The 25645-nt window shown below is 35.7% G+C and overlaps 3 protein-coding genes across 14 annotated transcripts; 1 reads left to right on the forward strand and 2 right to left on the reverse strand.

Moving 5' to 3' along the window:
• Window positions 1-926: 926 nt before the first annotated feature.
• LOC130957198 (probable LRR receptor-like serine/threonine-protein kinase At5g45780) lies at window positions 927-4079 on the reverse strand. Of its 12 annotated transcripts, none has more exons than XM_057884074.1 (12): window positions 3522-4079; window positions 3224-3346; window positions 2842-2857; window positions 2685-2773; window positions 2529-2568; window positions 2351-2382; window positions 2082-2208; window positions 1841-1912; window positions 1444-1577; window positions 1235-1306; window positions 1086-1145; window positions 927-979 (listed from the first exon to the last, which is right to left on the reverse strand). In XM_057884074.1, exons 7-12 carry the CDS (start codon window positions 2157-2159, stop codon window positions 931-933), a joined length of 465 nt encoding a protein of 154 aa, XP_057740057.1. In that variant the 5' UTR covers window positions 2160-2208; window positions 2351-2382; window positions 2529-2568; window positions 2685-2773; window positions 2842-2857; window positions 3224-3346; window positions 3522-4079; the 3' UTR covers window positions 927-930. The 12 variants fall into 12 exon arrangements, with proteins under 12 accessions (XP_057740057.1, XP_057740053.1, XP_057740056.1 ...); XM_057884070.1 differs by having other exon boundaries at window positions 2351-2415; XM_057884073.1 differs by having other exon boundaries at window positions 2351-2415; window positions 2674-2773.
• Window positions 2345-3661, reverse strand: LOC130957465 (cardosin-H-like). Its single transcript, XM_057884322.1, has 5 exons — window positions 3607-3661; window positions 3075-3125; window positions 2685-2857; window positions 2529-2568; window positions 2345-2415 (listed from the first exon to the last, which is right to left on the reverse strand). Exons 1-5 carry the CDS (start codon window positions 3659-3661, stop codon window positions 2345-2347), a joined length of 390 nt encoding a protein of 129 aa, XP_057740305.1.
• A 17817-nt stretch (window positions 4080-21896) lies between the features above and the next one.
• LOC130954756 (probable WRKY transcription factor 40) lies at window positions 21897-24584 on the forward strand. The gene is made up of 4 exons (XM_057881521.1): window positions 21897-22145; window positions 22644-22982; window positions 23070-23186; window positions 24021-24584. The coding sequence occupies exons 1-4, from the start codon at window positions 22077-22079 to the stop codon at window positions 24348-24350; spliced, it is 855 nt and encodes a 284-aa protein (XP_057737504.1). The 5' UTR covers window positions 21897-22076; the 3' UTR covers window positions 24351-24584.
• The last annotated feature ends 1061 nt before the right edge of the window (window positions 24585-25645 follow it).

Consider the following 25645-nt stretch of genomic DNA (forward strand, 5'->3'; position numbering starts at 1 on the left):
AATAATATACTTAACATGTCACACACTTAATATATATCTCTTATTATTGTATTAAATGTTAATTTAGTAGAGAGCTTATAATAAATAGCAGAGAGCTTATAATGTTAAATGTTAATACTTTTTGAAAGCTGATCTTCACTAATAACATATAGTAAAAGAATGAATCGCATATTAACTCAGATTCTCTCATATTTAAGCTTAACTGCAGCAGGACTTGATTGATGTGCATAGTAGCTAGTTAGCTTAAAAAGCCATTAATTTGTAATACAATAGTACTAATAGACAGTCAAGAACAATAAAGAACAAAATTGGTTACCAAAACAACAATAAAGTACAATCAAACCAAAACCATAATCAAGATAAATTATTGGGGGTAAAAACTTTATTTTTATAGTGTTTTTTGTTTTAAAATTTTTGAACTGCATCTATTGAAACATTTAAATTGTTCAGTCACCTGATATATACTTGCAAATCTTTTTTTGCTTTATTTCTACTTTCAAAATAATAATAATAAGTTTAAAAACAAAAAGCTTCGTACTTTGTTTGCTACTTGACCTGCAATGCAACTTAGCTATTTACTGTTCAAAATCAATGAAATATAGTTTTCAAGTGTTCATAGAAATTTGGTCATATTTTGTTTTTTAAAGACTAATATAAACTGTTTCTTTAAACACTTGGTCACATATAACACTAATAAATAGTAATTAGCGTTAATGCAACTAGATAGATAGCTAATAATAATGAACTACAGAGGCAGATTTTTTAGGATGATTATTATTATTGTTTAGGGTGTTACCGGTGGAGGTATCAAACACACTTCAATTGTCTAAAAGTCACTAAAATTTAGAAATATTAAAATTACATTTTCACCTTAATACAGTACAAAAAGAAATATCAGGTGAGGTGCACATTACAAATGAAAGTACCTCATCAAACTCTGCCACTGATTGTGCCATTGGTACTCACTCGGATAAGGTTCCTATAATTCAATGCAAATATATAAAATTATAAAAACGCACCATTGGATAATCAGAATTTAGCTGTTGCATATCTAGGCAAAAATCTGATACAATTAAAGAACTCACCTGTAATCTTTTGTCAAAATTTTTGGAGTAGGACCACTGAGATTATTAAATGACAAGTCCCTACAAATAATATAAGGTTATGAAACTATATTGGACTGATTTAGGAGGTAAAGTTATTACAAAGTTTCATAGAGGAGTAGAGGACATACAAGAATGAAAGACCTGTCAAGTTAGCAACAAGTGGAGGGATCTGTTCAGATAAATTATTTTTGTTGAGCCGCCTGAAAAGCTTGGCATGATTGAATTAGGAACCATGGAGTTAGAGAAACACTAATGAATAAAATTAAAATTTAAGGGGAACAAAAAGAACAGGGTTAAAATAACATCATCATCTATCTATTTGTTAAGACACACTCACAAGTAACTTAGTTGAGACAATAAGCCCAAAGAACTAGGAATTTCTCTAACAAACTGGTTACTGGAAAGGTCTAGAGTCTGAAGCTCTGACAACTTGCCTATCTCAGCTGGGATAGGACCAAATAACTGATTGTTCTGCAGTAACATAAGTTCAACAATGAAAAACTCACTTAGTCACATGATAAAATGAGTTCATTGCAGTTATGACTACTTATTTTTCTCCTACCGTTATTTGGCATCTATTAAAAATTAGTGGAAGATTATTATGACTATTTTTGTACAAAAAGCATAATAAACAAGGCATCTTTCAGATACTTCTGAGTAAAAAATACACCACAATTCACCATTAAGTTTGAAAAGTATAGGCAATTTATGTGGAGAATAAGAGAGACACTCACAATATTTAGAGATGGCTTAAATTTCCAATTCCTGACGAAAGAGCTCCAGATAAACCAACACTGGCCATTTCCCTGCCAAAAGCAAAAAGTTACCACCAGAAACAAAGATCAGTATCATTAGAATATAGTGGATGATATTAGAAAGACAGAGAAAACACATGAAAATGCTAACAAGATCTTTCATATTTTTACTAGTTGGGGTTGGAAATTTCTATGGAGGGAAAGATGATAAAGAGAGTACCTCGAATGGGAATGAAGGGAATGAGGAAGTGGTAAGAGTTGGTGGCAATGAGATTGGAGAGAGTGGTTGAGAAGACATTGGGTCTATAGCCAACAGTGCTGCTACTCTTGTGTATGAATTCCAGCTCCTAATGGCAAGTTGGGGCCAAGTTTTTGTATATCCCAAATCAAGGAATTCGTTACCTACCTTTCATTAACCTCCCTAAATTCTACAAAAGGAATTGAAGAACAACCTAGCAACCATGGTTAGAGTACTTATTTTATTCATACCGTTGGACCTGCCAACAAAGAAGTCCCTAAGTCTGCAATAGTTGAACAGCTGTCAGCACAAATTCCTAGATAGCAATGTAATCAGGTCAGTAAATTAGAACTGAAATCATGAACCATTTATGATCATGTCATATGAAAAACTAGCAGAATTATACTAATTTTTTTATTCTTCACATACCAGTTTTTTTGTCTCCAATAAGTATATCTCCCATATCAAACTTTTCCAAAGAAGAAAAAAAAGAATAAAAGTTAGTAAAAAAAAAGAAGGGAAATAAAAAATGCATTGTAATTTTTAAGAATAAAGACTATATTTAATGATTAACCTCCCAATAACCTTTTCTTGACACAGGCACATAAGTGTGCTTTCCCTTGTAGTGATTGGGATCAACACCTCCAAAAACAAGTTCACCCCATTCTCTTCCTCTGGGTTACGGTTCAGCCAAAATGAAAACACCGATTTCTTAACAAAATATTGATCAAGCATATTGTACCTGTTACAGATTATATCTGACAAGAAACAGGGATCAGATGAACTTGAAGAAATGAATAATCAAAATTTGGATGCTAGCAGTTCTAAACTGGAACAGCTTTTCTAACTACTATCTCTTAAAAGTGACTAGTGCAAACTAATTAGAATGCTCTGTTCAAACAATTGCAAACAAAAGTTTCAGTGTCTTAAATCAATCCTGCTACTGAACTTAAAGCAAACTGCATCATTAATTACCATCATCCTCAGAAACTGCAACAACAAGGTTAGTTAGATAGTGTATTAATCCTGACATGAGCAAAGATGTTATAATCAACTTATACAATAAAATAAAGAAAACAAGAGTTGAAAAAATAAAATGAATGAAAATGGTTCTACTTACTAACCTGAGGGTCATTGTTGTGCTTATCAAATATCAACAGCTTTTGCTTTGCTCCAATGGTCTCTAATCTGTGCTGTTGTTGTTGGGAAAAGCATCAATTTTCAAGAAAAGGGAAGAATCCATCATGCTGTTGTTGAATCAAGAGCATAATTAATCAATAATCATGAATCAGAGCATGGAGTTGTTGAATCAGGGGAAAAAGGAAGAATAAAATAAAATAAAAATAGCATCAATTATAAAATGATCAAAATGGAGAAATAAAACTCAACAAGAAAGTTATAATTGAATTATTGATTGCTAACCAAATATGCGATTCACATTGTCCGATCCTTCAATAGAAGGTGACGCCGCTATACTCTGAGCTTCGCGACCTCGGTCCATGTCTACTTTTCTTCACTTGTTGCGCTCTATGAAGAGCCATTCTTCGCTCCACCGCCGCCATTGCTATCGCACTATCACCGCCGCCGCACTACTACCACTGCGTCTTTCTTCATAACAAATTCTAACCACGCTATATATGCATGAAAAATGTAGAGGAAAAGTGAAAAACAAAAAAATATCCAAACTGAGTTAAATAAATAACAATGAAAAAGAAAAAAAAGAACAAACAGAAATTGAACTTAGGTGATTAAGAAGAAAATCAAACGCGTCGACGGATAAGCTTGATGGAGGCGCCGGCGGTGGCTACGAACTCACTTTCTCTGATCTCAAAAGCTATGGCGTGTAGACAAAGGAAACAACACATTGACATAGAAGCTTGATGGCGGCAACGACCAGGACATGAATGGTGACAGTGGCGAGCTTACTCTCCCTCTGATCTCGAACACTGGAGCGAGCTTGATGGTGATAATGGAGAAGAGATGAAAGTGGTGACGGTAGATCTAGGGTTTCAGATCTCACAAACATTGATTTGGATTTTGGACTATTTTGGACTTGAGGATTTTAAATTTTAACTAGCAGTAATTAATGGGAGTTTCAGATTATGCCACAAATAAAATAGATAGGGGAGGTTTTAGAAAACCTCCATAAAAAAAATCCCATAAATAAATAGAAATCTTGTAGTGATTTTACATACAAAAGGGATGGTTGTTCTTGTTACAAATCCATTATTATATTTTAGTTTACAAACAAAAAAATGGATGCTCATTCTACATGTAAAAGGGATGATTGTTCTTGCTATAAATCCAATGGAAATTGGTTGGGCAACAATGGCGCTGATAGGATTTTCAGGAGAGACAGTAGTGGCAGATGATTAAAAATTTGAAAAAGTAAGGTAAAAGAATTTTTTGTTACTTGATTGGGTTTAAATTTTTTTATCTTCAATGGACCAAGAAATCAGTTGTTGTTCACGTTTGTTTAGATTTTTCATTATCTATCTAGCAGAGTCAAAAAAATTATAAATATTATGTTAAGTAAATTAATTTTGAATTATGATCTCTTGAAAAAAATTTAAAGCTAAACAATTGCACATTATTGTGCCTTTTATTTAAATACATACTTAAAGTTAGAAGAAAAGAGTACTTTTTAATATTCTTTAATAGTTATAAATAGAGATGGTAATAGATTTTTGTAGAGGCAGATTTTTGTTTACTAAAATGTCTCTTGTTTCTGCTCCATCTTTATTATGGATCTCTGTTTATTTCTCCTTGCGAGAGAAGCGGATACCCATGAGTAATTCACGCATTTTCATAGATAATTGGATATTATTAAATTTTATTTTTTTTAAAAAAATAAACACAACTATAATAAAATCTAATATATCAAATCAAACATAATTCAAATATAAATTTAACATAATAACATACATATAAAATTTTTAACATGTAAATAAAATAAAATAAATTAAAGTTATTTACATAACTTATATATATAAAGACATTTAAGTAAATTTTTTTGCGAATCCCCGTGGAATAGATATTTCAATCCCCGCCTGTATCCCTACAATGTAACGCCCTTCATCCCTGAAAGAGTTATAACCAACCCCTAATATCTCTTTTTCCACTTCTAGAAGAGAGATCCCAACAACCCCTAGATAAAGGGACAGTTATCCACTATCAGAAGTGGAACTACTTCAATGGTGGTTATTGACTCATCACCTATAAAAACACTAACACCCCTTAGGTATACTTAAGTCCAATACACTTAAAACCTGCTAAGACCCTTGTTGATTTAGGCATCGGAGTGTTTTGTAGGTACCACCCCCTACCTCCTCACAAACAACTCAAACGACAGTTGCTTAATGCAGGTTATGTCGAAACCCATCCCACTGAGAGCTTGGACCTTACATTCAGGCCGAACATATGATCCAGTTTCAAGTAATCCTCGGAAAATTGGTGTCGTTGCCAGAGACGGACGTACAACGTCTGAATCGGATCTAGAATACCAAAACAAGATCAACAACGACCAAGACCTTGTGGTACCTCCTCCAAGGATGGAGGAACCGCATGGTAAAGGCACGTCGAGCGATCGTCACCACCAAAAGAATTCCTTTTGAGGTCCACCACTCGAAAGGAGAAAACAAACCCCATTCCATTGACCTTATAGGGCTGTTACATGGACATCATGGCCGACTCGAACAGCTAGAGCAAGAGTTAGAGCGACAGCGGGAGGCAGTAAGAAACCTGAGAAGAGAAATTAAACGGCAAAGAGAGCTAGAAGAAAAGCTCTCAAAGTTAGAATCTGACCTCTGAGGCAGGAATTCACGCACAACTCGGGAAGACACCCCGTTAAGAGGAGAATATCCTTTCACCGAAGACATCATGCGGGCGAGAGTTCCTAGAAACTTTAAGAGCCCAAAGATGAATCTATATGACGGGACGACCGACCTGAGGCACCACCTAAGTAACTTCAAAAGTCGGATGTACTTGGCTGACACCTCAGATGCTACTCACTGCAAGGCCTTCCCGACAACCTTAACAAAGTCGACCATGAAATGGTTTGACAGTCTGCCACCTAGGTCAGTTACTAGTTTCAATGACCTTGCGCGAAAATTTCTTACATGATTTTCAATTCAAAAGGACAAGGTCAAGCACGCACCCAGTCTACTTAGAGTCAAACAGGAAGTCGGTGAATCCCTTAGAGACTACATGGAGAGATTCAATAAGGTATGTTTGGAAATCCAAGACTTACCCAATGAAGCAGTAATAATGGGATTGGTCAATGATCTCATGGAAGGTCCCTTCTCCCAGTCTATCTCAAAAAGACACCTGACCTTATTAAGCGATGTACAAGAACGAGCTAAAAAGTACATCAATATGGAAGAAAACGCCAGGCTACGAGAACCAACTTGGCGACTAGGACATCCGCAACAAGCCCGAGAAAAGGAAAAGGAGCCCAAGAAGAAAGAAAAATATGACTCGAAGAAACCTACGAGGTATCACAACTACACCCCGTTACGAGTTTCTCTTGTGGATGTCTTGATAAACCGCTATTTTACGTTTATCTTGTGCTTAATTGAGTGGTTTTTATCAGATTCTTCCCATATTTATCCATGTAATTAGCATGTTATACATTTACCTTCCTGATCTAATACTATGATTGAAAACTTGCTTCCTAAGCCTTTAAATTGTTAGATTATAATCCCTCTCTATGCCATTCAATGTCGTGATATGTGTGTTAAGTGTTTCAGGCCTTATGGGGCAAGAATGGCTTGGAGAATGGAAAGAAGCTTGAAAAAATAGAAGGAACACAAAGAAACAATGAAGCTGACCAACGAGACATGATGTGCACGCATGGCTGACGCGTGCGCGTTATTTGGAGCATTCCATAGCGATGCGCACGCACACTTGACGCGCGCGCAGGATTAGCGCACAGGACGAGCGACGCGTACGCGTGACAATGAGCTTTCACAAACGATGCGCACGCGTGACCTACGCGTACGTGTGACATGCGCGACGTACAGTAGTTGCAGAAAATTGTTGGGGGCAATTTCGGGCAAGTTTTAGATCCAGCTTTCAGCCCAGAAACACATATTAGAGCCAGGGAACAGCAGAGACTCAGGAGATTGACACATTGACACAAAAATCATCTCATTCATTAGTTTTAGTTTTAGTTTTGAATCTGGGAGAGAGAAATCAGTTCCTCCTCTAGGGTTCTTCACATTCATAGTTCTTAGTTCTATGCTTTTGATCTAGATATTGAGAAGATTGACTACCTCCGTTGAAGTATATACTATTCTAGTTTGTTCCCGCATACCTTTACTCTTTTTATTGCCCATTCACCCCGTTCAGATACGTATGTTTATGACTTTTGGATTTATTAATGCAAGGAACTATTTTTACCTTTAATTAATTCTCAGTTATTATTGAATTTATCATGTCTTCTCTTTATTCTCTTTTTATGCTTATGAACGTAGCACTCATGTCAAGGGAGTAGACTCTCAACTTGACTTGGGAGTTGATTGAGAGGAGGCCTTTGAGTTGGGAATACTCAAGTGTTAATTCTAATTGGAAGTTGTTGGCTGACTCTCTAAGTCTCTAACTCTAATCCTTCATTCGGAGAGGATTAGGACTTGAGGATAGAGTTGATTAGCTAGTTACTTGACTTTTCTTTATTTAGTAAAGGATAACTAAGTAGAACAACAACCTATCACTATTACACTTAGGAACATCCAACATGGATAGAACTTCCGATTAATCTTCTCCCAGTCAAGGCCTTTTTATCATAGTTAATTAAATCTTTTGTTAATTCTCTAGCTTTAATTCTATTCTCCAACTCCAAACTTCTCAGAAACTTCCTGATTAATAAATAGCACTCTCTCTGCAACTCGTTGAGAGACGACCTGGGATTCATACTCTCAGTACTTTTATTCTTGTTTGGTGTGACAACCCTTTTAAATTGATAAGTGGATTTTTGTCGGTTAAGAACTATACTTGCAACGCTACTTTCATTATAATTTCTTAATCGGCTAATTTTCACCCCGTCAATTTTTGGTGCCATTGCCGGAGAGTTGTAATAGTGTGCTAAATTATTGGTTGGAATTTATTTATTTGCATTTTTTTCTTTTATTTTATTACCATGAGCTGTATGTTTCTTTCACTGAATGATGCGTTCACTACCTGATCCGAGCCTACCCGCATTTGATCTTGAAATTGAAAGAACTATTTCACATATAAAGCGGGCTCGACGTCGGTTAGTCCTTTCTGAGGACGAATTTGAAACGTCATTTAAGGAAGAAATAAGCTCCCTTTTTCTAAGTTGGTTGATTTATGCGCAGAGAGCATGGCGGCTCCCAGGATGATTACTCTCCAGGAAGCAGGAGCTCCGGACTTTACACTACCACCTTTCCAAGCGCGTCATCCAAATCTGGGTGCAAATATTGAACTGAAGACTGCACTAATCAATCTACTGCCGAAGTTTCATGGCTTACCTGCTCAAGAGCCTTTCAAGCACCTCAGAGATTTTCAGACAGCCTGTTCTAATGTTAGGCATAATGGTGCAACTGAGACTTCTATTCTGCTAGCTGCCTTCCCATTTTCTTTTGAGGGGAAGGCGAGACAGTGGTACTACACTCAACCTGAAGCAGTTATTACTAACTGGTACATGCTCAGGAGAGAATTCTTGGAAAAATACTTTCCAGCTGAAGTTACTGATAGACTGAGGAAAGAAATTTCAATGATTATTCAAGGCGAATCCGAGACTCTTCACGAATATTGGGAGCGCTTCAATAACCTCCTAGACGCATGCCCCCACCACATGATTGACAAAGTGGTGTTGATCAGCTATTTCACACAAGGCATGAAGCCTCAGGATAAAACTACATTGGATGGTGCAAGTAATGATTCTCTGAAAAAGTACAAGACCGCAGAAGAAGCGTGGCAACTGATCAGCGATCTAGCTGAGTCCGCTCAGAATCACAGGCACTATTTAACCACTATTTTTATTCTTGTGTGTTTTCTCTCCTCTATAATTGCAATCTATGGTTTGTTTCATTCTATATGTCCATTGTTTAATGTATTCATGCATATGTATGATTGAGGCCATCAATTGTTATTAGCTCACTATCCCAAATATCCTACCATTCTAATTACCTTTGTTCACCCCTTTGAGCCTTTTAATTCCCTTTTGTTCTTTATATTACCACATCACTAGCCTTAAGCAGAAAAACAAGTAATTATCCCAATTGAATCTTTGGTTAGCTTAAGATAGAGATTGTGTGTCAATCAAGTGTGGAAAAAACTATAGGAACTTGGGTTAATAAGAATGTATGCTAATTAATAAATATTAAAAGCTTGAATGCCACTCATGTGAAATTATGAAAACCAATTGCATTGATGCTATAATGCTTTCAAAAAAAAATATATTGTATGTCTCAGTTTAATTTTAGGGGAAAGGAAGCACCCAATGCTAAGTTAATAAAAAGATCAATGTATTTGATGTGGAATAAAAGAACATTTAAGTACATGAGTAGGTACAACATACAAAGTGAGATTATGGGCATTTAGGCATGATTTTAGAAGCATAGAGAACGTGTGTATGTGTGTGTATTAGGTGAGAACTTAGGATAATCAATGATTCAATTTTCAGCTCACTTAGCCATATATGTACCCTCACCCTTACCTAAGCCCTATTACAACCTTAAGAAAGACCTCATGATATTTGCATATGTGCATTAAATATTTGTTTATTGGTTAAGATAAAGAACAAATTTTAGAAAGCATGAATGGAGGAGACTAGAGTGGATTACCCTATATACCTGAGTGACTAGAGTGCATACACGCTCCTAGTGAGGGTTCAAGCTTGACTCTATGTTTCTGGCTTTCATAAGCTATCTTCTCACAAGTTCACTTATTCTTATTGTGTGATTTGGATTAGTAGAATTTGATTTCTGTTTGTCTTGGAAGACTTGTTTATTTTCTTAACTAAGTAGCCATAGACATTTTATCATATAGTTGCATTCATATGTATAGATTGCATTACATTGCATGAGTCCTATTGTCCCTATTCATTCTTTTTAGTTTCCTTGAGCTTAGCATGAGGACATGCTAATGTGTAAGTGTGGGGAGGTTGATAAACCGCTATTTTACGGTTTATCTTGTGCTTAATTGAGTGGTTTTTATCAGATTTTTCCCACATTTATCCATGTAATTAGCATGTTATACATTTACCTTCCTGATCTAATACTATGATTGAAAACCTGCTTCCTAAGCCTTTAAATTGTTAGATTATAATCCCTCTCTACACCATTCGATGCTGTGATTTATGTGTTAAGTGTTTCAGGCCTTATAGGGCAAGAATGGCTTGGAGAACAGAAAGAAAGCTTGCAAAAATGGAAAGAACACAAAGAAACAATGAAGCTGACCAACGAGACGTGACGCGCACGCATGGCTGACGCGTGCGCGTGATTTGGAGCATTCCATAGCGATGCGCACGCACACTTGACGCGTGCGGGGGATTAGCGCACAGGACAAGTGACGCATACGCGTGACAAGAAGCTTTCACAAACGACACGCACGCGTGACCTTTGCGTACGCGTGATATGCGCGATGTACAGTAATTGCAGAAAATCGTTGGAGGCAATTTTGGGCCAGTTTTAGATCCAGTATTCGGCCCAGAAACACATATTAGAGCAAGAGGACAGCAGAGACTCAGGAGATTTACACATTGACACAAAAATAATCTCATTCATTAGTTTTAGTTTTAGTTTTGAATCCGGGAGAGAGAAATCAATTCCTCCTCTAGGATTCTTCACATTCATAGTTCTTTGTTCTATGCTTTTGATCTGGATATTGAGAAGATTGAGTACCTCCGTTGAAGTTTATACTATTCTAGTTTGTTCCCGCATACCTTTACTCTTTTTATTGCCCATTCACCCCGTTCAGATACGTATGTTTATGACTTTTAGATTTATTAATGTAAGGAACTATTTTTACCTTTAATTAATTCTCATTTATTATCGAATTTATCATGTCTTCTCTTTATTCTCTTTTTATGCTTATGAACGTAGCACTCATGTCAAGGGAGTAGACTCCCAACTTGACTTGGGAGTTGATTGAGAGGAGACCCTTGAGTTGGGAATACTCAAGTGTTAATTCTAATTGGAAGTTGTTGGCTGACTCTCTAAGTCTCTAACTCTAATCCTTCCTTCGGAGAGGATTAGGACTTGAGGATAGAGTTGATTAGCTAGTTACTTGACTTTCCTTTATTCAGTAAAGGATAACTAAGTAGAACAACAACTTATCACTATTACACTTGGGAACATCCAACAAGGATAGAACTTCCGATTAATCTTCTCCCAGTCAAGGCCTTTTTATCATAGTTAATTAAATCTTTTGTTAATTCTCTAGCTTTAATTCTATTCTCCAACTCCAAACTTCTCAGAAACTTCCTGATCAATAAATAGCACTCTCTCTGCAACTCGTTGGGAGACGACCTGGGATTCATACTCTCAGTATTTTTATTCTTGTTTTGTGACAACCCTTTTAAATTGATAAGCGAATTTTCGTCGGTTAAGAACTATACTTGCAACGCTACTTTCATTATAAATCCTTAATCAACTAATTTCCGCCACGTCATGTCTACAGAGAAATTTGTCATACCAAGAAGTCCCCCTCCCCCACGTCTAATAAAAAATAAAAAGGGAGAAAGCCGCATCAAGTATTGTGAGTACCACAAGTTATATGGGCATTCTACAAAAAACTGTTACAACCTAAAAAATGTAATAGAAAAACTTGCTAGAAAAGGTTAGTTAGATAGATATCTCATGGAAAGGCCGGACTATCATGGAAAGAGAAAGAGAAATTATGAAGTCGGTCGAAGAGGGAAGCCCCTACCAACTCCTGAGTGACATGTCCACATGATAGCAGGAGGCTTCGCCGGCCGAGGAGTAACAAAGTAAGTTTGAAAGAGATATTTGAAGGAGGTCTATTATGTCAGAGAATAGACCCCCGACCTCCCAACCATCTCTTTCACAAAAGAGGATGCATAGGGAGTTGCATCTGGGAATGATGATCTCATAGTAATTACTATGATACTTTTCAATGCAAACTTACATAGGACTTTGGTAGACCAAGGAAGTTCAGTCGACATACTATTTAAGCCTGCATTCGACAAGTTAGGATTGGAAGAAAATTAAAGGAATTGAAATCCTACCCGGATACCTCTTTTGGGCAAGGGGATACGCCGACTAGACCTTTAGGGTTTATCTCCTTATATACTACCTTTGGAAAGGGAATGAAGTCAAAAACTCTAAACATCGATTACATTGTTGTGGACGTTTCTTCAGCCTACAATGTCCTAATTGGCAGGGCAACTTTAAACCGATTAGGAGCTGTTGTTTCCACTCCCCACCTCTGCATGAAATTCCCAATACAGGACGAAATTGCTACCAATAAGGGAGATCAGAAGCTAGCAAGAAAATGTTACAATGAAAGCTTGAATCTACAAGGTAAAGGTAAATAGGCCAGTTCAATTGAGCTTGGAGGTGTCCAAGAAAGAGATGAGCTATGACCACAGCCTGAAAGAAAAACAGAAGAAGTCCAAATCAGAGAAGAAGTCAGAAAAAATACTAACATAGGAGTTAATATAAGAATAGATTTGAAGGAAGAGATCATAAAACTCTTACAGGAAAATTCCGACCTCTTCGCTTGGAAGGTTGCCAACATGCTCGGCATAGACCTCAGACTCATGACGCATAAGCTGGCAGTCTACCCTGGGTCCCGACCTATCCAACAAAGAAGGCGTAAGCTCAAACTAGAGCAAGCTCAAGTGGTCGAAGAACAAGTCCAAGCCTTGCTAGAGCCCGGATTTGTCAGGGAAGTCAAGTATCCAATGTGGTTAGTAAATGTGGTCTTGGTAATCAAAATGGGAAATGGAGGATGTGTGTTGATCACACTGACCTCAACAAAGCCTGCCCAAAAGATCATTATCCCTTTCCCAATATCGATGCTTTGGTCGATTCCTCTTCAGGATATCAATACCTATCCTTCATGGACACGTACTCGGGATATAATCAAATCCTGATGTACAAGTCAGACCAGGAGAAGATGTCATTCATCACACCCAAAGCAAATTACTACTACATGGTCATGCCATTTAGATTAAAGAATACAGGGGCCATATATCAAAGGTTGATGAACAAGATGTTCGCACCTCACCTCGAAAACTTAATGGAAGTGTATGTGGACAACATGTTAGTAAAAACCAAGGATGAGGCAAATCTCCTGTCTAATTTCTCACAAGTCTTCAGTACCATAAGAAAGCATGGGATGAGGTCAAATCCCACCAAATGCACATTCGCAGTAGAAACGGAAAAATTTTTGGGATTCATGCTCACACAGAGCGGAATTGAGGCTAACCCTGACAAGTGCAGAGCAATCTTAGAGATGAGGAGCCCGACTTGTTTGAAAGAAGTCCAGCAGTTGAATGGCCGACTTGCAGTCTTGTCCAGATTTTTGGCAAGATCAGCCTTGAGATTCTTGCCACTTTTCTCACTACTTAGAAAAGGATGCCAATTTAAGTGGACTTCTAAATGTGAAGAAGCCTTTCAAGAATTCAAGACATTCTTAAGTAAACCACCCATCCTTACCTGGCCAAAAATAGGAGAAGAGCTCGTCTTGTACCTAGTTATCGTTGTTAAGGCAGTAGCTTCAAAAGATTGAAAAATTTGCATACGCTTTAATTATAGCATCTAGAAAACTCTGACCTTACTTTCAGGCACACATCATAAGAGTCTGGATGAACCAACCAATGAAGCAGATCCTTCAGAAAATAGATATAGCAAGTCAGCTGGCACAATGAGCCATATAACTATCCGAGTTCAACTTAAAGTATGAAACTCGAACACCCACCAAAGCTCAATGCCTTACTAACTTTGTAGCAGAATATACAGGTGACAAGATTGAAACTTCTATGACCTGGAACCTCTATGTAGATGGATCTTCCAACAAAGTCGAAAGTGGCGCAGGCATTATCCTAGTCAATGAAGAAGGGACTCAAATAGAGGTTTCTTTGAAATATAGATTTCCTGCTTCCGACAACAAAGCCGAGTATGAAGCCTTGATTGCAGGCTTGAAACTCGCCAAAGAAGTCACAGCAACCAATGTGGTAGTCTTCAGTGATTCCTCGATAGTAACTTCTCAAATCAATGGAGAGAACCAGGTAAAAGGTCCCAATATGAAAAGATACTTGGAGAAAACACTTGAACATCTTCAGTAATTTCATGATACCGAGGTTTGACATATAACTCGGAAACATAATAACAGAGCAGATGCCTTTTCTAAGTTGGCAAGTACCAAACTAGGAGGAAATAACAGAAGTTTGATACAAGAAACTCTTAAGGAGCCCTCAGTAATGAAGTCGGAACACAAATCAGACATTCTACCTGTCTCCGGCTTAAATCTTGGATGGATGACTCCCTTTATCGAATATCTATAATTCGACATCATTCCCAAAGAGCAGAAGGAAGCAAAGAGACTTTGGATGGAAGCACAGAACTACACCTTGGTGCAAAATGTCCTTTACAGAAGAGGAGTATCCGCACCCTTGTTGAAATGTGTTTCGACTTGCAGAGCTGAAGAAGTCTTGGAGAAAGTACATAATGGTATCTATGGAAACCATCTCAGAGCACGATCTCTAGCTAGGAAGGTGGTCTGAGCTGGATTCTTCTGGCCGACCTTGCAAAAGGATGCGACCGACTTTGTTAGAAAGTGTTTGCCTTGCCATATGCATGCCAACTTCCACATCATTCCCCCCAAAGAGCTCATTAGCAAAACCTCTCCATGTCCATTTGTGAAATGGAAGTTGGACCTACTCAAACCTTTTTCCTAAGCCTCTGGACAGGTTAAATACCTTATTCTTGGAGTGAATTACTTCACCAAGTGGACAGAAGCAGAACCACTAGCTACTATCACAACTCAAAGAAGTTGGAAATTCCTATACAAGAATATCATTACTCGGTTCGAAGTTCTTTACTCCATTACCACAGATAATGGTACACAGTTCATCGACTCTACATTCAGGAACTTAGTAGCCAATATGAATATGAAGCATTAGTTCACATTAATAGAACATCCCCAAGCTAATGGACAAGCCGAAGCAGCCAATAAAGTTATATTAGCTGGGTTAAAGAAGATGTGGCAGGATGCAAAAGGAGCTTGGGTAGAAGAGCTCTCACAAGTACTGTGGGCCTACCAAACAACACCTCATTCCACGACTGGGGAAACATCCTTTCAACTTACATACGAAATAGAAGCTATGATCCCAGCAGAGGTCAATGAACAAAGTTTGAAGGTAAGATTCTATGATGAGGTCGGGAATGTCCAAGCCCAAAAAGAAGAACTCAAACTCCTCCCAGAAGTTCGAGAACAAGCCCAGATAAGAGAAGCACTGCTGAAGCAAAGGATGTCGGCCAGATACAATAAAAAGGTCATGTGAAGAGATTTTGCCACAAACGACCTAGTCCTAATAAGAAATGACATCAGGGTAAACAAGCTGGGCGAAGGAAAACTTGCTGCTAACTGGAAGGGGCCTTTCAGGGTAACCGAAGTCTTGAAAAAAGGTTATTACAAAGTGTCTGACTCGAATGGAGCCGAGCTTTAAAGGTCATGGCACGCATGCAAATTGAAGAGATATTATAGCTAGAAGCGCACCTCGCTCCCTGATGTACCATTTTTCCCGACTTCATGATTTTTTTTCCGAGAAGGGTTTTCCTGAAGGGGGTTTTAAAGAGGCATCAAAGCGAGGACTAGGGGCAAGAAAGTTATCCCTTTAGTAGCAAATCTTTTTTTTGTAAATTACACTTCATCAATAACAATATCTCTTTTTTATTCCATTACTGTTTTCTACGATACACACCGACATAAGCTCGAAAAAATGCGTAAATCTGTTGCCCAACCCACAAGGTTGGCAAGATAAAGCGACGAGGCACAAGTCGGTGTAAAGAGGCTATATATGACGATCACGTGAGTTCATAAAATACGAATATGCTAGTCCACAACTTATAAGTTGGGAGGCATTTGAACAAAATAGAATGCATCACAAAAACAACCTAAGTTGCAAAAACGACCAAGCAACAAAACAAGCTGGTCATTCGCACTAAGTAATGGAAAAACCTTTTTGTAAATCCTAAGGTAAAGGATATTTTGTTAAAAGACTTTCACAAAGGCCTCACACATAGTCACAAAAATAGCTCATCAATAGATGAATTGTCCGACATGTACAATGAAAGCAATCATCTTAAAATCCTAAGACAAAAGAAATTCAAATTCACAAAAACTTTTTTTAAAGAAGGTCAAAAGAAGTTGCTAAAACCTATCCAAAGGATCAACATCAACAAATGATAACAAAATACAAAAACTAAAGAGTTGTTAAGATCCTTTTTGAAGGACCAGAGTCAACAAAATTGTGTAAAAACATACATAAAACATAATAGAAATATCTATAAAAGGACCCATAAGCCATGCCTTAACCAAAGTACTAAATAAAGCCAATAAGAGGATTTTGATCTTTAGCTGCTAAGGAATCGGTTTTGGCAGAGGAAGTCAGAAGGTTCTCCTCGGTTGGGACGACTTCTGGTTGAGAAGAACTTGGTACTGACTCCTCGGAAGTAACGACTTCTGAAGGAGGAGACTCAACCAAACGCTACCCAGCAGTGTTGAGCTTGGAGTCAGTGGGATGGCGAGGGGGAGTGACGATCTTCCCATTAACTACTATCATGTTGGGGTTAAGAGGAGACAAGTCCAAGTCGGGAGCAATAACCCAAACTTGTCTCTTGAAAACCTCAAACACCTGTACCCTCAGCAACTGACTCCTCTAAGTCGACATAATCCTCTCTAAGTCGCTTCACCTCCTCCTTCAAATCCAAGTTCTCCCCAAAAATTCGGACATAATTGTCTTCAACCTTCTTCATTAACCCTTCGGCCAGAACATAGGAAGCTGAGAATTGTTTTTCAATTTTTCTTTTCACGAGATTTAAGGAGCTCGGCTTCCAACCTTATCTTCTCTTCCTTCAGTCCCTTCTTTGCCTCCCGAAGAGAGGCCGCCTCAATCTGAAGGGCCTCCAAAGAATGCTGAGTAGCATTTAGAGGAGTACTCTCCAACTCTTTCAGCAAAGTGGAGCAAACCCTAGTAGTTTGGATCCCTCCTTGGATTAAGACCTGAAGGTGGTTTTTGACCAAAACATCATCCATAGCAATGAAGCTATGGGGAAGGATGTGTTTCTCACAAAACCTCACCCCATCAAACCTAGCATCATAGATGTTAAAGGAACTGGATTTCGAGATCTTCCTTTTCTTAGAAATTGGTTTTGAGAAGGGAGGAATAGAAGGGGTAGGAACCAGAGGAGGAGGAGGAGGAGGAGGAGGAGGAAGAAGAAGAAGAGGGTTTACTGGCTTGTTTTGAGAAGAGGTACCCGAATCAGACGTGGTCGGAGAAGGAGTATACGGCTTACCACTCTCTTGCAGCTGAGCAGCTCGAGTTCAGGCGTTTCTTTTGGCCTCTTGAACTTTCTGATAGTCCTTAGAACCGCTTTTCATTTTTTCTGCAAAAGAACAAGAGATATCAACAAACAACTTGGGGAAACGAGCTGTTGTCTATAAAATAGTAGTAAAAACTACCTAGCTTGATATGGACATAACTCGGTGTTCTGCAAAAGAACTTCTTGGTGTCAATGTTTGGAGCACATCCCCAAGCCTCTTGAAAGAACTCGACTATAGCTTCCTTGACTTCATCCAAGTCTATCAAATTATATTTTTTAACAGTGGCTATCTCTACCCAGTATAACTGGAAGTAGGGCTAATTATTTTCACTCAAAAAGAAAGGATGGTGACCCTTAACAGCACAAACTTTAAAAAAGAAGTTCTTAAAATTGTGAAACGACTCATCAAAAATGCAGAATACCTTTTGACATTGGATAACTCGGAAGGAAACCGATTGTTGTTTATTTGAAGCACTGAAGGGCTTAGTAAGATGAAAAAAGAAGAAAAAGATCTTCAAAGAAATCGGAAAGCCGAGCTCATGACTAATGAGTTGATAAATTTTAAGAAATCCTCAAGAGTTTAGATGGAGCTGGGAAGGAGCCACTTTGCAATAGGACAAGGCTTCTATCTCAAAGTCAGAAAAAGGGAAAACTACCCCAAGTCGGGTGAAAAGACAGTCATACATAAAGAAAAAATGTTTTTCTGATTCATCAACTCGGTCTTCTGGGTCAGCGGCTACTATCTCGTATTTTACTTTGTCCTCTCTAGAACCACAAATCCTATGATGCCTACAGAACTCCTCTACAAAAACTTTATCAATTAAAGGAACCGAACACAGAACCAAAAGGTCTACCCATTTCAACAAATCCTCAAGAACCTTGGAAGACATTTTTGAGGGGATTAGATGAGACATATAGAAGAATATACCAACATTACACAAAAGAAAGTATTACAACAAGTCTAAAATAAAGCAAACTTTCTTTTATAAAAAAGGTGCAACCAACAGCCACAAAGAACCAATCTTTGAAAAACACAGTAATCTTGGGGGCATCCTACCACACACAGGGAATCACAACATCAATACGATAGCAAAAATACACCTTAACCTTCATAAGACTATCAACAAGCACATGTTCATTGGCATATATTTCGCATTTAAACAATGAATTCTAATATAGTGAAAACATGACATAAGCAGAAAAGAAAGCTAACCTCTTTTCTCGAAGAAGTTAGAGGAAGATAATAGTGCTGTAGAACAACAAATGATTTACCTTTGAAGAAAAGCTCCAAGTTCTTCAAAATTCTTCAAAAACGAAGCTCCAAAGCAAGAAGGAGGAAGGACTGGAGAAAAATGAAAGAGCACAAATATCACAGAGGGAGAGGAGAGAGAAAAGTAAGAAAGAGAAAGGGGAGGAGTATTTATAAGGCCTAAGGGGAAAAATTTTAAAAACCCTCCCCTCATTAAAGAACGTGCACGGTTACGGATGTAACTGCTCCCCACATGTCAAAGAGGGAAACCAACAGACGCAATGATAGGCATTCCAAAATCACGTTGGTTTTCTGGCTTAAAAATAGAAACTGACCTAGAAGACCCGACGTGATAATCATGCTCCTTGGCGTTCACCCGACCTTATTCATACTTGAATCTGACTTAAAGCAAAAGATCGGACTCAAGTAGAGGCACTGTTCATACCTGACCCAAAGCATAAGCTAGGCCCAAAAGCAGAGAAAGCCCAAACTACGGCCATCTGCAACCGACCTTTCCACAGGTCGAACAAAGTGCTACAAAGTAACACCAATCATCCCTGAAGGAGTTATAACTAACCCTTAATATCTCTCTCTCCACTTCTAGAAGAGAGATCCCAACATCCCCTAGATAAAGGGACGGTTATCCACCATCAGAAGTGGAACTATTTCAACGATGGTTATTGGCTCATCACCTATAAATACACTGACACTCCTTAGGTATACTTAAGTCCAATACACTTAAAACCTGCTAAGACCCTTGCTGATTTAGGCATTGGAGTGTTTTGTAGGTACCACCCCTCATCTACTCACAAACAACTCAGACGACGGCTACTTGACCCAGGTTAAGTCGGAAACCATCCCACTGAGAGCTTGGACCTTACGTTCACGCCTAATATACGATCCAATTTCAGGTAACCTTCAGAACAATTAGTAAAAAATTAAACTCTTTCATATGAAAATAATAACTAAAAATATTATTATTTAATTTTTTTATCTACAGAGATTCTGATTTTTTTAGCCGACGGGAACTGTTTTGTCCCTTACGACCTTTTTGTAAAAATAGTTTAATAATATAAATTTTCTGAGCCATAATCTATAATGTTAGGATCAACATAATTATAAAAGATTTATATTCTCGTAATTTTATTACGGGTAAAAATATTAGTTACTAATAAGACAATGAATCCCAAATCAAATTATAACAAAATCAATTAAAAATAAATATTTACGAAATTAAAAGCTTCAAATTAAAGAAGCAATAATTCAACAATGAAAACATTTAATAACAAAAAAAATTAGTCAAAAACAATTAAAATCTGTCTTATTTAATATTCGATAATGTTAGAAAGACAAAAAAAATCAAAATTTATTTTATTTATTATTTATTAATTATTACAATAATTAATAAATATTAAATAAAATAAATTTTAATTATTTTTACTTAATTTCTTTTGATTATTAAATATTTTTATTTAATATTTATTAATTATTTAAATAAGATAAATTTAGACTATATTTTTTATTTTTTTAATATTACTGTTCAATAATGCTAGAAGAATTATGTTATGTAAACACAAAAAAATTTAGTTATTAATAAACATCTGCATAAAAATATACAGTTAATATTTATTAAAATAATTTGATTATTCTATTCTAATATATTTAATAATTCTGTTATAAAATATTTTATTATTATAGTGACTGATTATTTTATGAAAATGAGTGAAATAGTATGTATAAATATATTATAATTGTTTTTTTATTTATAGATTATTTTTATGCTAGAATAATACGTGCTGAATATATAGAAGAAAAATAAAGTTGATAATAACAAGAAAGATATCAAATTATAGGAATTGGTCAACGACGAAGACGACCAAAGAAGATAGTCCCCACTCTCCATTATACCAACACAAGGGAATTAAGATAACTAAGCTTACAAAAAACATAATAATAGTCCCGATAAAGAGAAATCGGACACGGAATCATAGCGAATTTGAAGTCAACGAGATAATATTAAGGTCAATGAGAAGAGCACACATCCAAAAACTCAAAACATCTACTTGCCTTTTAATATATTACGATTACGAATTTACGATAGACTAGATAGACCACTTTGTAAAAATCTTCTTCATCCACTCCTTCGAGGATAGATTTCTCTTTCTCCTTTTTTCCCCGTGATCTACCATATTGTTAAAATACTACCTTAATTTCTTAAAAAAATAAAATAAAAATAAATTAGTGGTTTCAGTTTTCTATCGGAAGCGCGTATATATAAAAGACAAAAAAATGTTTGTATTATTTTTATGTAAATTTTTATTATACATTTTTCTTTTATGATATAAAAATTTTTTTATTTTTTATTTTTTTATCATAAGTATAAAAAATTATTTTAATTAATTCATATTAATTAATTTTTATATAAATTATCTTTTTTAATTCTTATTTTTTAAAGAATTAGAATTTAAAATTAGGACGATTCAAAATATATAGTTTAAAATTTAGTATTTATAATTTAAAAATATTAATTAAAAAATAACTCTTTAATTAAATTCTGTTAATATAAAAAATAAAATAAATTAATTATTATATATTTGCATATATAGATAATAATAATTTTATTTTATATATATTTTATATTTTAATATATATTATATACTAATAATTAATTTTTGCAACTGATTTTTTTTTATCTAAACCTATCATATTTGTTATATATAATATTATAGGTGTATATTAAAAATTAAATTGAATTAATTTAATAATTAATTTACTAATCCACTTGAATAAATGTCGAAAATTTAAATTTTATTTTGTATATATAATAATTAATTAATCAATAACAGATTTATAAATAACAAATTAATCTTTTAACTGTGGAATCAAAAAAATCTTTCTTAACAAGTACGAAACTGTAGCTAAGGAGACTGCTTTTTCATACCCTCATCATTTTCCTGCTTCTTTCCTTTAATTTCCTTCTCAGAACTAAAAGACAATCAAAAGTCTTGAAGACAGCCCCGGAATTCTACTCTCTCTCTCTCTCTCTCTCTCTCTCTCTCTCTCTATATATATATATATATATATATATATATATATTTCTTGCATCATACCTTTCATCTTTCGCTTAAACTTCCTCATCACAACTCAATTATATATAGCTACTGAGAAGTGAGAACTACATTCATTATTTCTGTCATGGAAACAACATGCGTGGATACGTCTCTCACCCTCAACCTTGTTCCCCTTCACAAAACGGATGTTGCGGTTAGTATCTATATGTAGAACCAATTTCCGTGAAATTTTAAGTCATTAGTAGATTCACGCAAAAGCTTCTTTCTAGAATCAATATGTACTCATTTTAATTTCTTAAATCAAAATCTATAATCTCATATTCAACTTCAGATATTGGTTGGGAGGGTAATACTTTTTACAGATCTTCATCTTTCGAGTATACATGGTTAAGAAAAAACAATTGTACTTAAATATAGGTACATACTTGAATCATCTCTTGGAGAAGTTTAATTAAGCTGTTACACAAGATCTTATGAATGGTTTCAATAACTTAATATACTTTATACATGTAATAATGTGTTTGAGTCCTTTTCTTTTGCTTTTTAGCTAGTATTATGTTCCACTTTGTGTTGAGCTCCTTTTTTTAATTAAAAATAAAATCTTTCTATCATGTTCTTGAGTTGCCTGGTGGAGTATATAACATTCAGTTTTTTTTTTTTTTTCTTTCTGTTTGGGGTTGGATCGGATCAGCCGGAGGTTTTGGTTGAAGAATTGCATCGGCTAAGCTGTGAGAACAAGAAGCTAACGGAGACATTGAAGCAAGTATGTGAGAACTATGTTGCCTTGAAAACCAAGCTCAGCCAACTGAGCAGTAATAACATGGTGAGTTCCGAGAAAGAAGCCGCGGCGTCAGGGACGCCAACGCGAAAGAGAAAGGCGGAGAGTGAGAGCTGCATGAGTACCTATACTGATAAGTGCAACACCCCAACTAGTACGGACGAAGAAACACTCAAAAGAGCTAAGCATGAAGGTTCGCCAAAGGTTTCCAAGATTGTTGTACGAACTGAAGCATCTGATACTACCAGCTTAGTAAGTGATTTTTTTTAATTAACTAATAATAATATTAATCAAGCCTTAATTAATTAATAATATTGATTAATAACGTGTGTGTTGTAGTATGTGAGGGATGGATATCAATGGAGAAAATATGGGCAGAAAGTGACCAGAGATAACCCCTCTCCTAGGGCTTACTTCAGGTGCTCCAATGCCCCAAACTGCCCCGTCAAGAAGAAGGTAGTAGTAGTTATTAATAATATAATATGTTGTGTATATATGTTATTAATAATATAATATGTTGTGTATGTATTTTTTGGGTTACGCTACGTGGATAACAAAATCAGCTAGTAGTCATCACATAATACATGTTAGAATATAAATGCATTGAAAATAAATTAAATTACACATATATTTATACATAAATTCAGAGAATAGATTTTCTCTAGTGAAAAAAAAAATTGGATGATATTCGGTGTCTAATCTCATCCTTTATTGCTCTCTCTCTCCTATTTATTTTTAGTCTCACTTATAGAATTAAAAGTAAAAGATCACACTTTATTTTCTTAAGTGTTAAAAAAAATAGAAATGATCTATTTTTACAAATACATTGGTGACTGATTTTAGTAACTGATTTTAGTGTACAAATTATATTTTTCATATTTTTTTGTGGTATATCTAGGACAAAGACTAATTCATTAGCATTTTGAATTTCATCTAAAAATTTGTTACTAATTTGCTGTATACATAACGTATGATTCGAATTTTTAACACACTTTTTTAAACGAAAATTTTCGAAAGACTAACACTTTTTTCTTATGAAAAATTGCAGCTAACCAACACTTTTTTTTCCCTTTATTTTGACCTTACTTTTGAACTAACACTAGCTAATTTTCTTTTTTTTTCTTTTACACTAAAAAATTTGGTTCAATTCTATCTCTACTATTTCTAACTTTATTTTAAACTGATACTAACCAACTCTCATTTTGTACGCTATCACAAGTTGGTTTAATTATGTTATGTGTTTTTCGTCTCTCTTATGAAAATTATATGGTATGAATTTTTATTGAATAGGTGCAAAGGAGTGCAGAAGATCGAAGAATGTTGGTGGCAACATACGAAGGAGAGCACAACCATGTGCAAGCGCAAGATTCTTATTATTCATCAACCCTGCAAAGTGATGATCATTATCAAAGCCCTACTAGAGTTGACTTGGTCAATAAGTCAGAATTATTAGAATCGGTTGGCAATAACAATGATGGAAAAAAGTCTTCTTGTGTGCGGCTGCAGCCCCAGCTGTTAGCTCAACAAATGGCCACTTCTTTGACTAAGGATCCCAATTTCACCGCCGCACTTGCAACCGCCATTACAGGAAGAATTCTATCTTCACACTTCTCCCAATAACCCCCTACTCATAAATTAATATATACAACCTATAGCTAGCTACTCATCATCGTGCATCATGTATTACCATTAATTTCTTGACTTTTTGAACAGCCACCAGAGATATATATTTATGTATGTAGTATATTATTTATACATCATGAAAATGAAGCATAAATATATATTAAATGTACTTTAGTTTATACACTGAAATTGAAGAAAGAGATGCTGGTATCTATCAATATTATAAATCTAAAAGATTGAATAAAAATGGTATTACTCTGTGATCTAATCACTATAATTCAACAGTTACCATCTATAATTTAGATATTAAGTCAAAAGAATATTAAGATTTTCATGATTCATAATGTTGTACATAACCCGACCATCATACTTATAATGCAGCAACTACCAACTATAATCAAACAAAGAAGTAGAATTATTCAAGTAAAACAGAAAAATAGCGTCCTCACACGTCACTCCTACCTAATAATTCGAAGAAATAGTTAAAAAACAGATGTTAAAACTTCGAACATAATCGCATTGTAGTCCACACACATGTTTACTAATGTCTCGATAATCAAAGATATTTTAAAATGATTATATTGGTGCGCGAAAATTAAACTCGCACAACTTTATCGATAAGTGTATCGGGTCGTTCAAGTAATACTCCAGGTGAGTAAGAGTCGATCCCACGAAAATTTTTAGATTGAACAAGTAATAGTTGTCTTGTAGGACTTAGTTAGGCAAACAGAAAAAAGGGTTGTTGAAAACGCATAAAACAAGATAATAAAGAAAACAGTAAAGAATTGATATAAAAACAATAATGAAAAAATAGTTAAGGTCTCGGAGATGTTTATCTTTCCGGATTAATACTTTTTACTAACTATTTTAACAACGAATGATTCATTCCATGGCAAACCATAAGTGATTAAAGCCTAATGTCTTAGCGAGTTAATCTCCCCAAATCTTACTAAAACGCCACAGACAAGGTCAATTTTTTCAGATCAAAGGGTGAAGTTTAGACATCTAGTTTAGTGTCACAGAAACCTTAATTACCCAAAGCTGACAGGATTTCATGTCACATATACCAATCAGTCGTAGGTAACCCTTAGTTTAGGAGGAGTATTTTCAAGCTGTAGCCCAAGCGAGATAGCTCTGTTGAGAATCACAAGTGCTCATGTAGGATAAGGGGTCATACTGTCGTTCCACCCTAGATTCATAGGATTAAGAACGAAAACTGTAAAACCCGGTTAATTAATGAATAATTAACCCATAAATTAAAATTTCTTTTAGAAAATTAGAAAATAAAATTT

The sequence above is a fragment of the Arachis stenosperma genome, chromosome 10, assembly GCF_014773155.1.
Source record: "Arachis stenosperma cultivar V10309 chromosome 10, arast.V10309.gnm1.PFL2, whole genome shotgun sequence".
In the NCBI taxonomy this organism is placed as follows: Eukaryota; Viridiplantae; Streptophyta; class Magnoliopsida; order Fabales; family Fabaceae; genus Arachis; species Arachis stenosperma.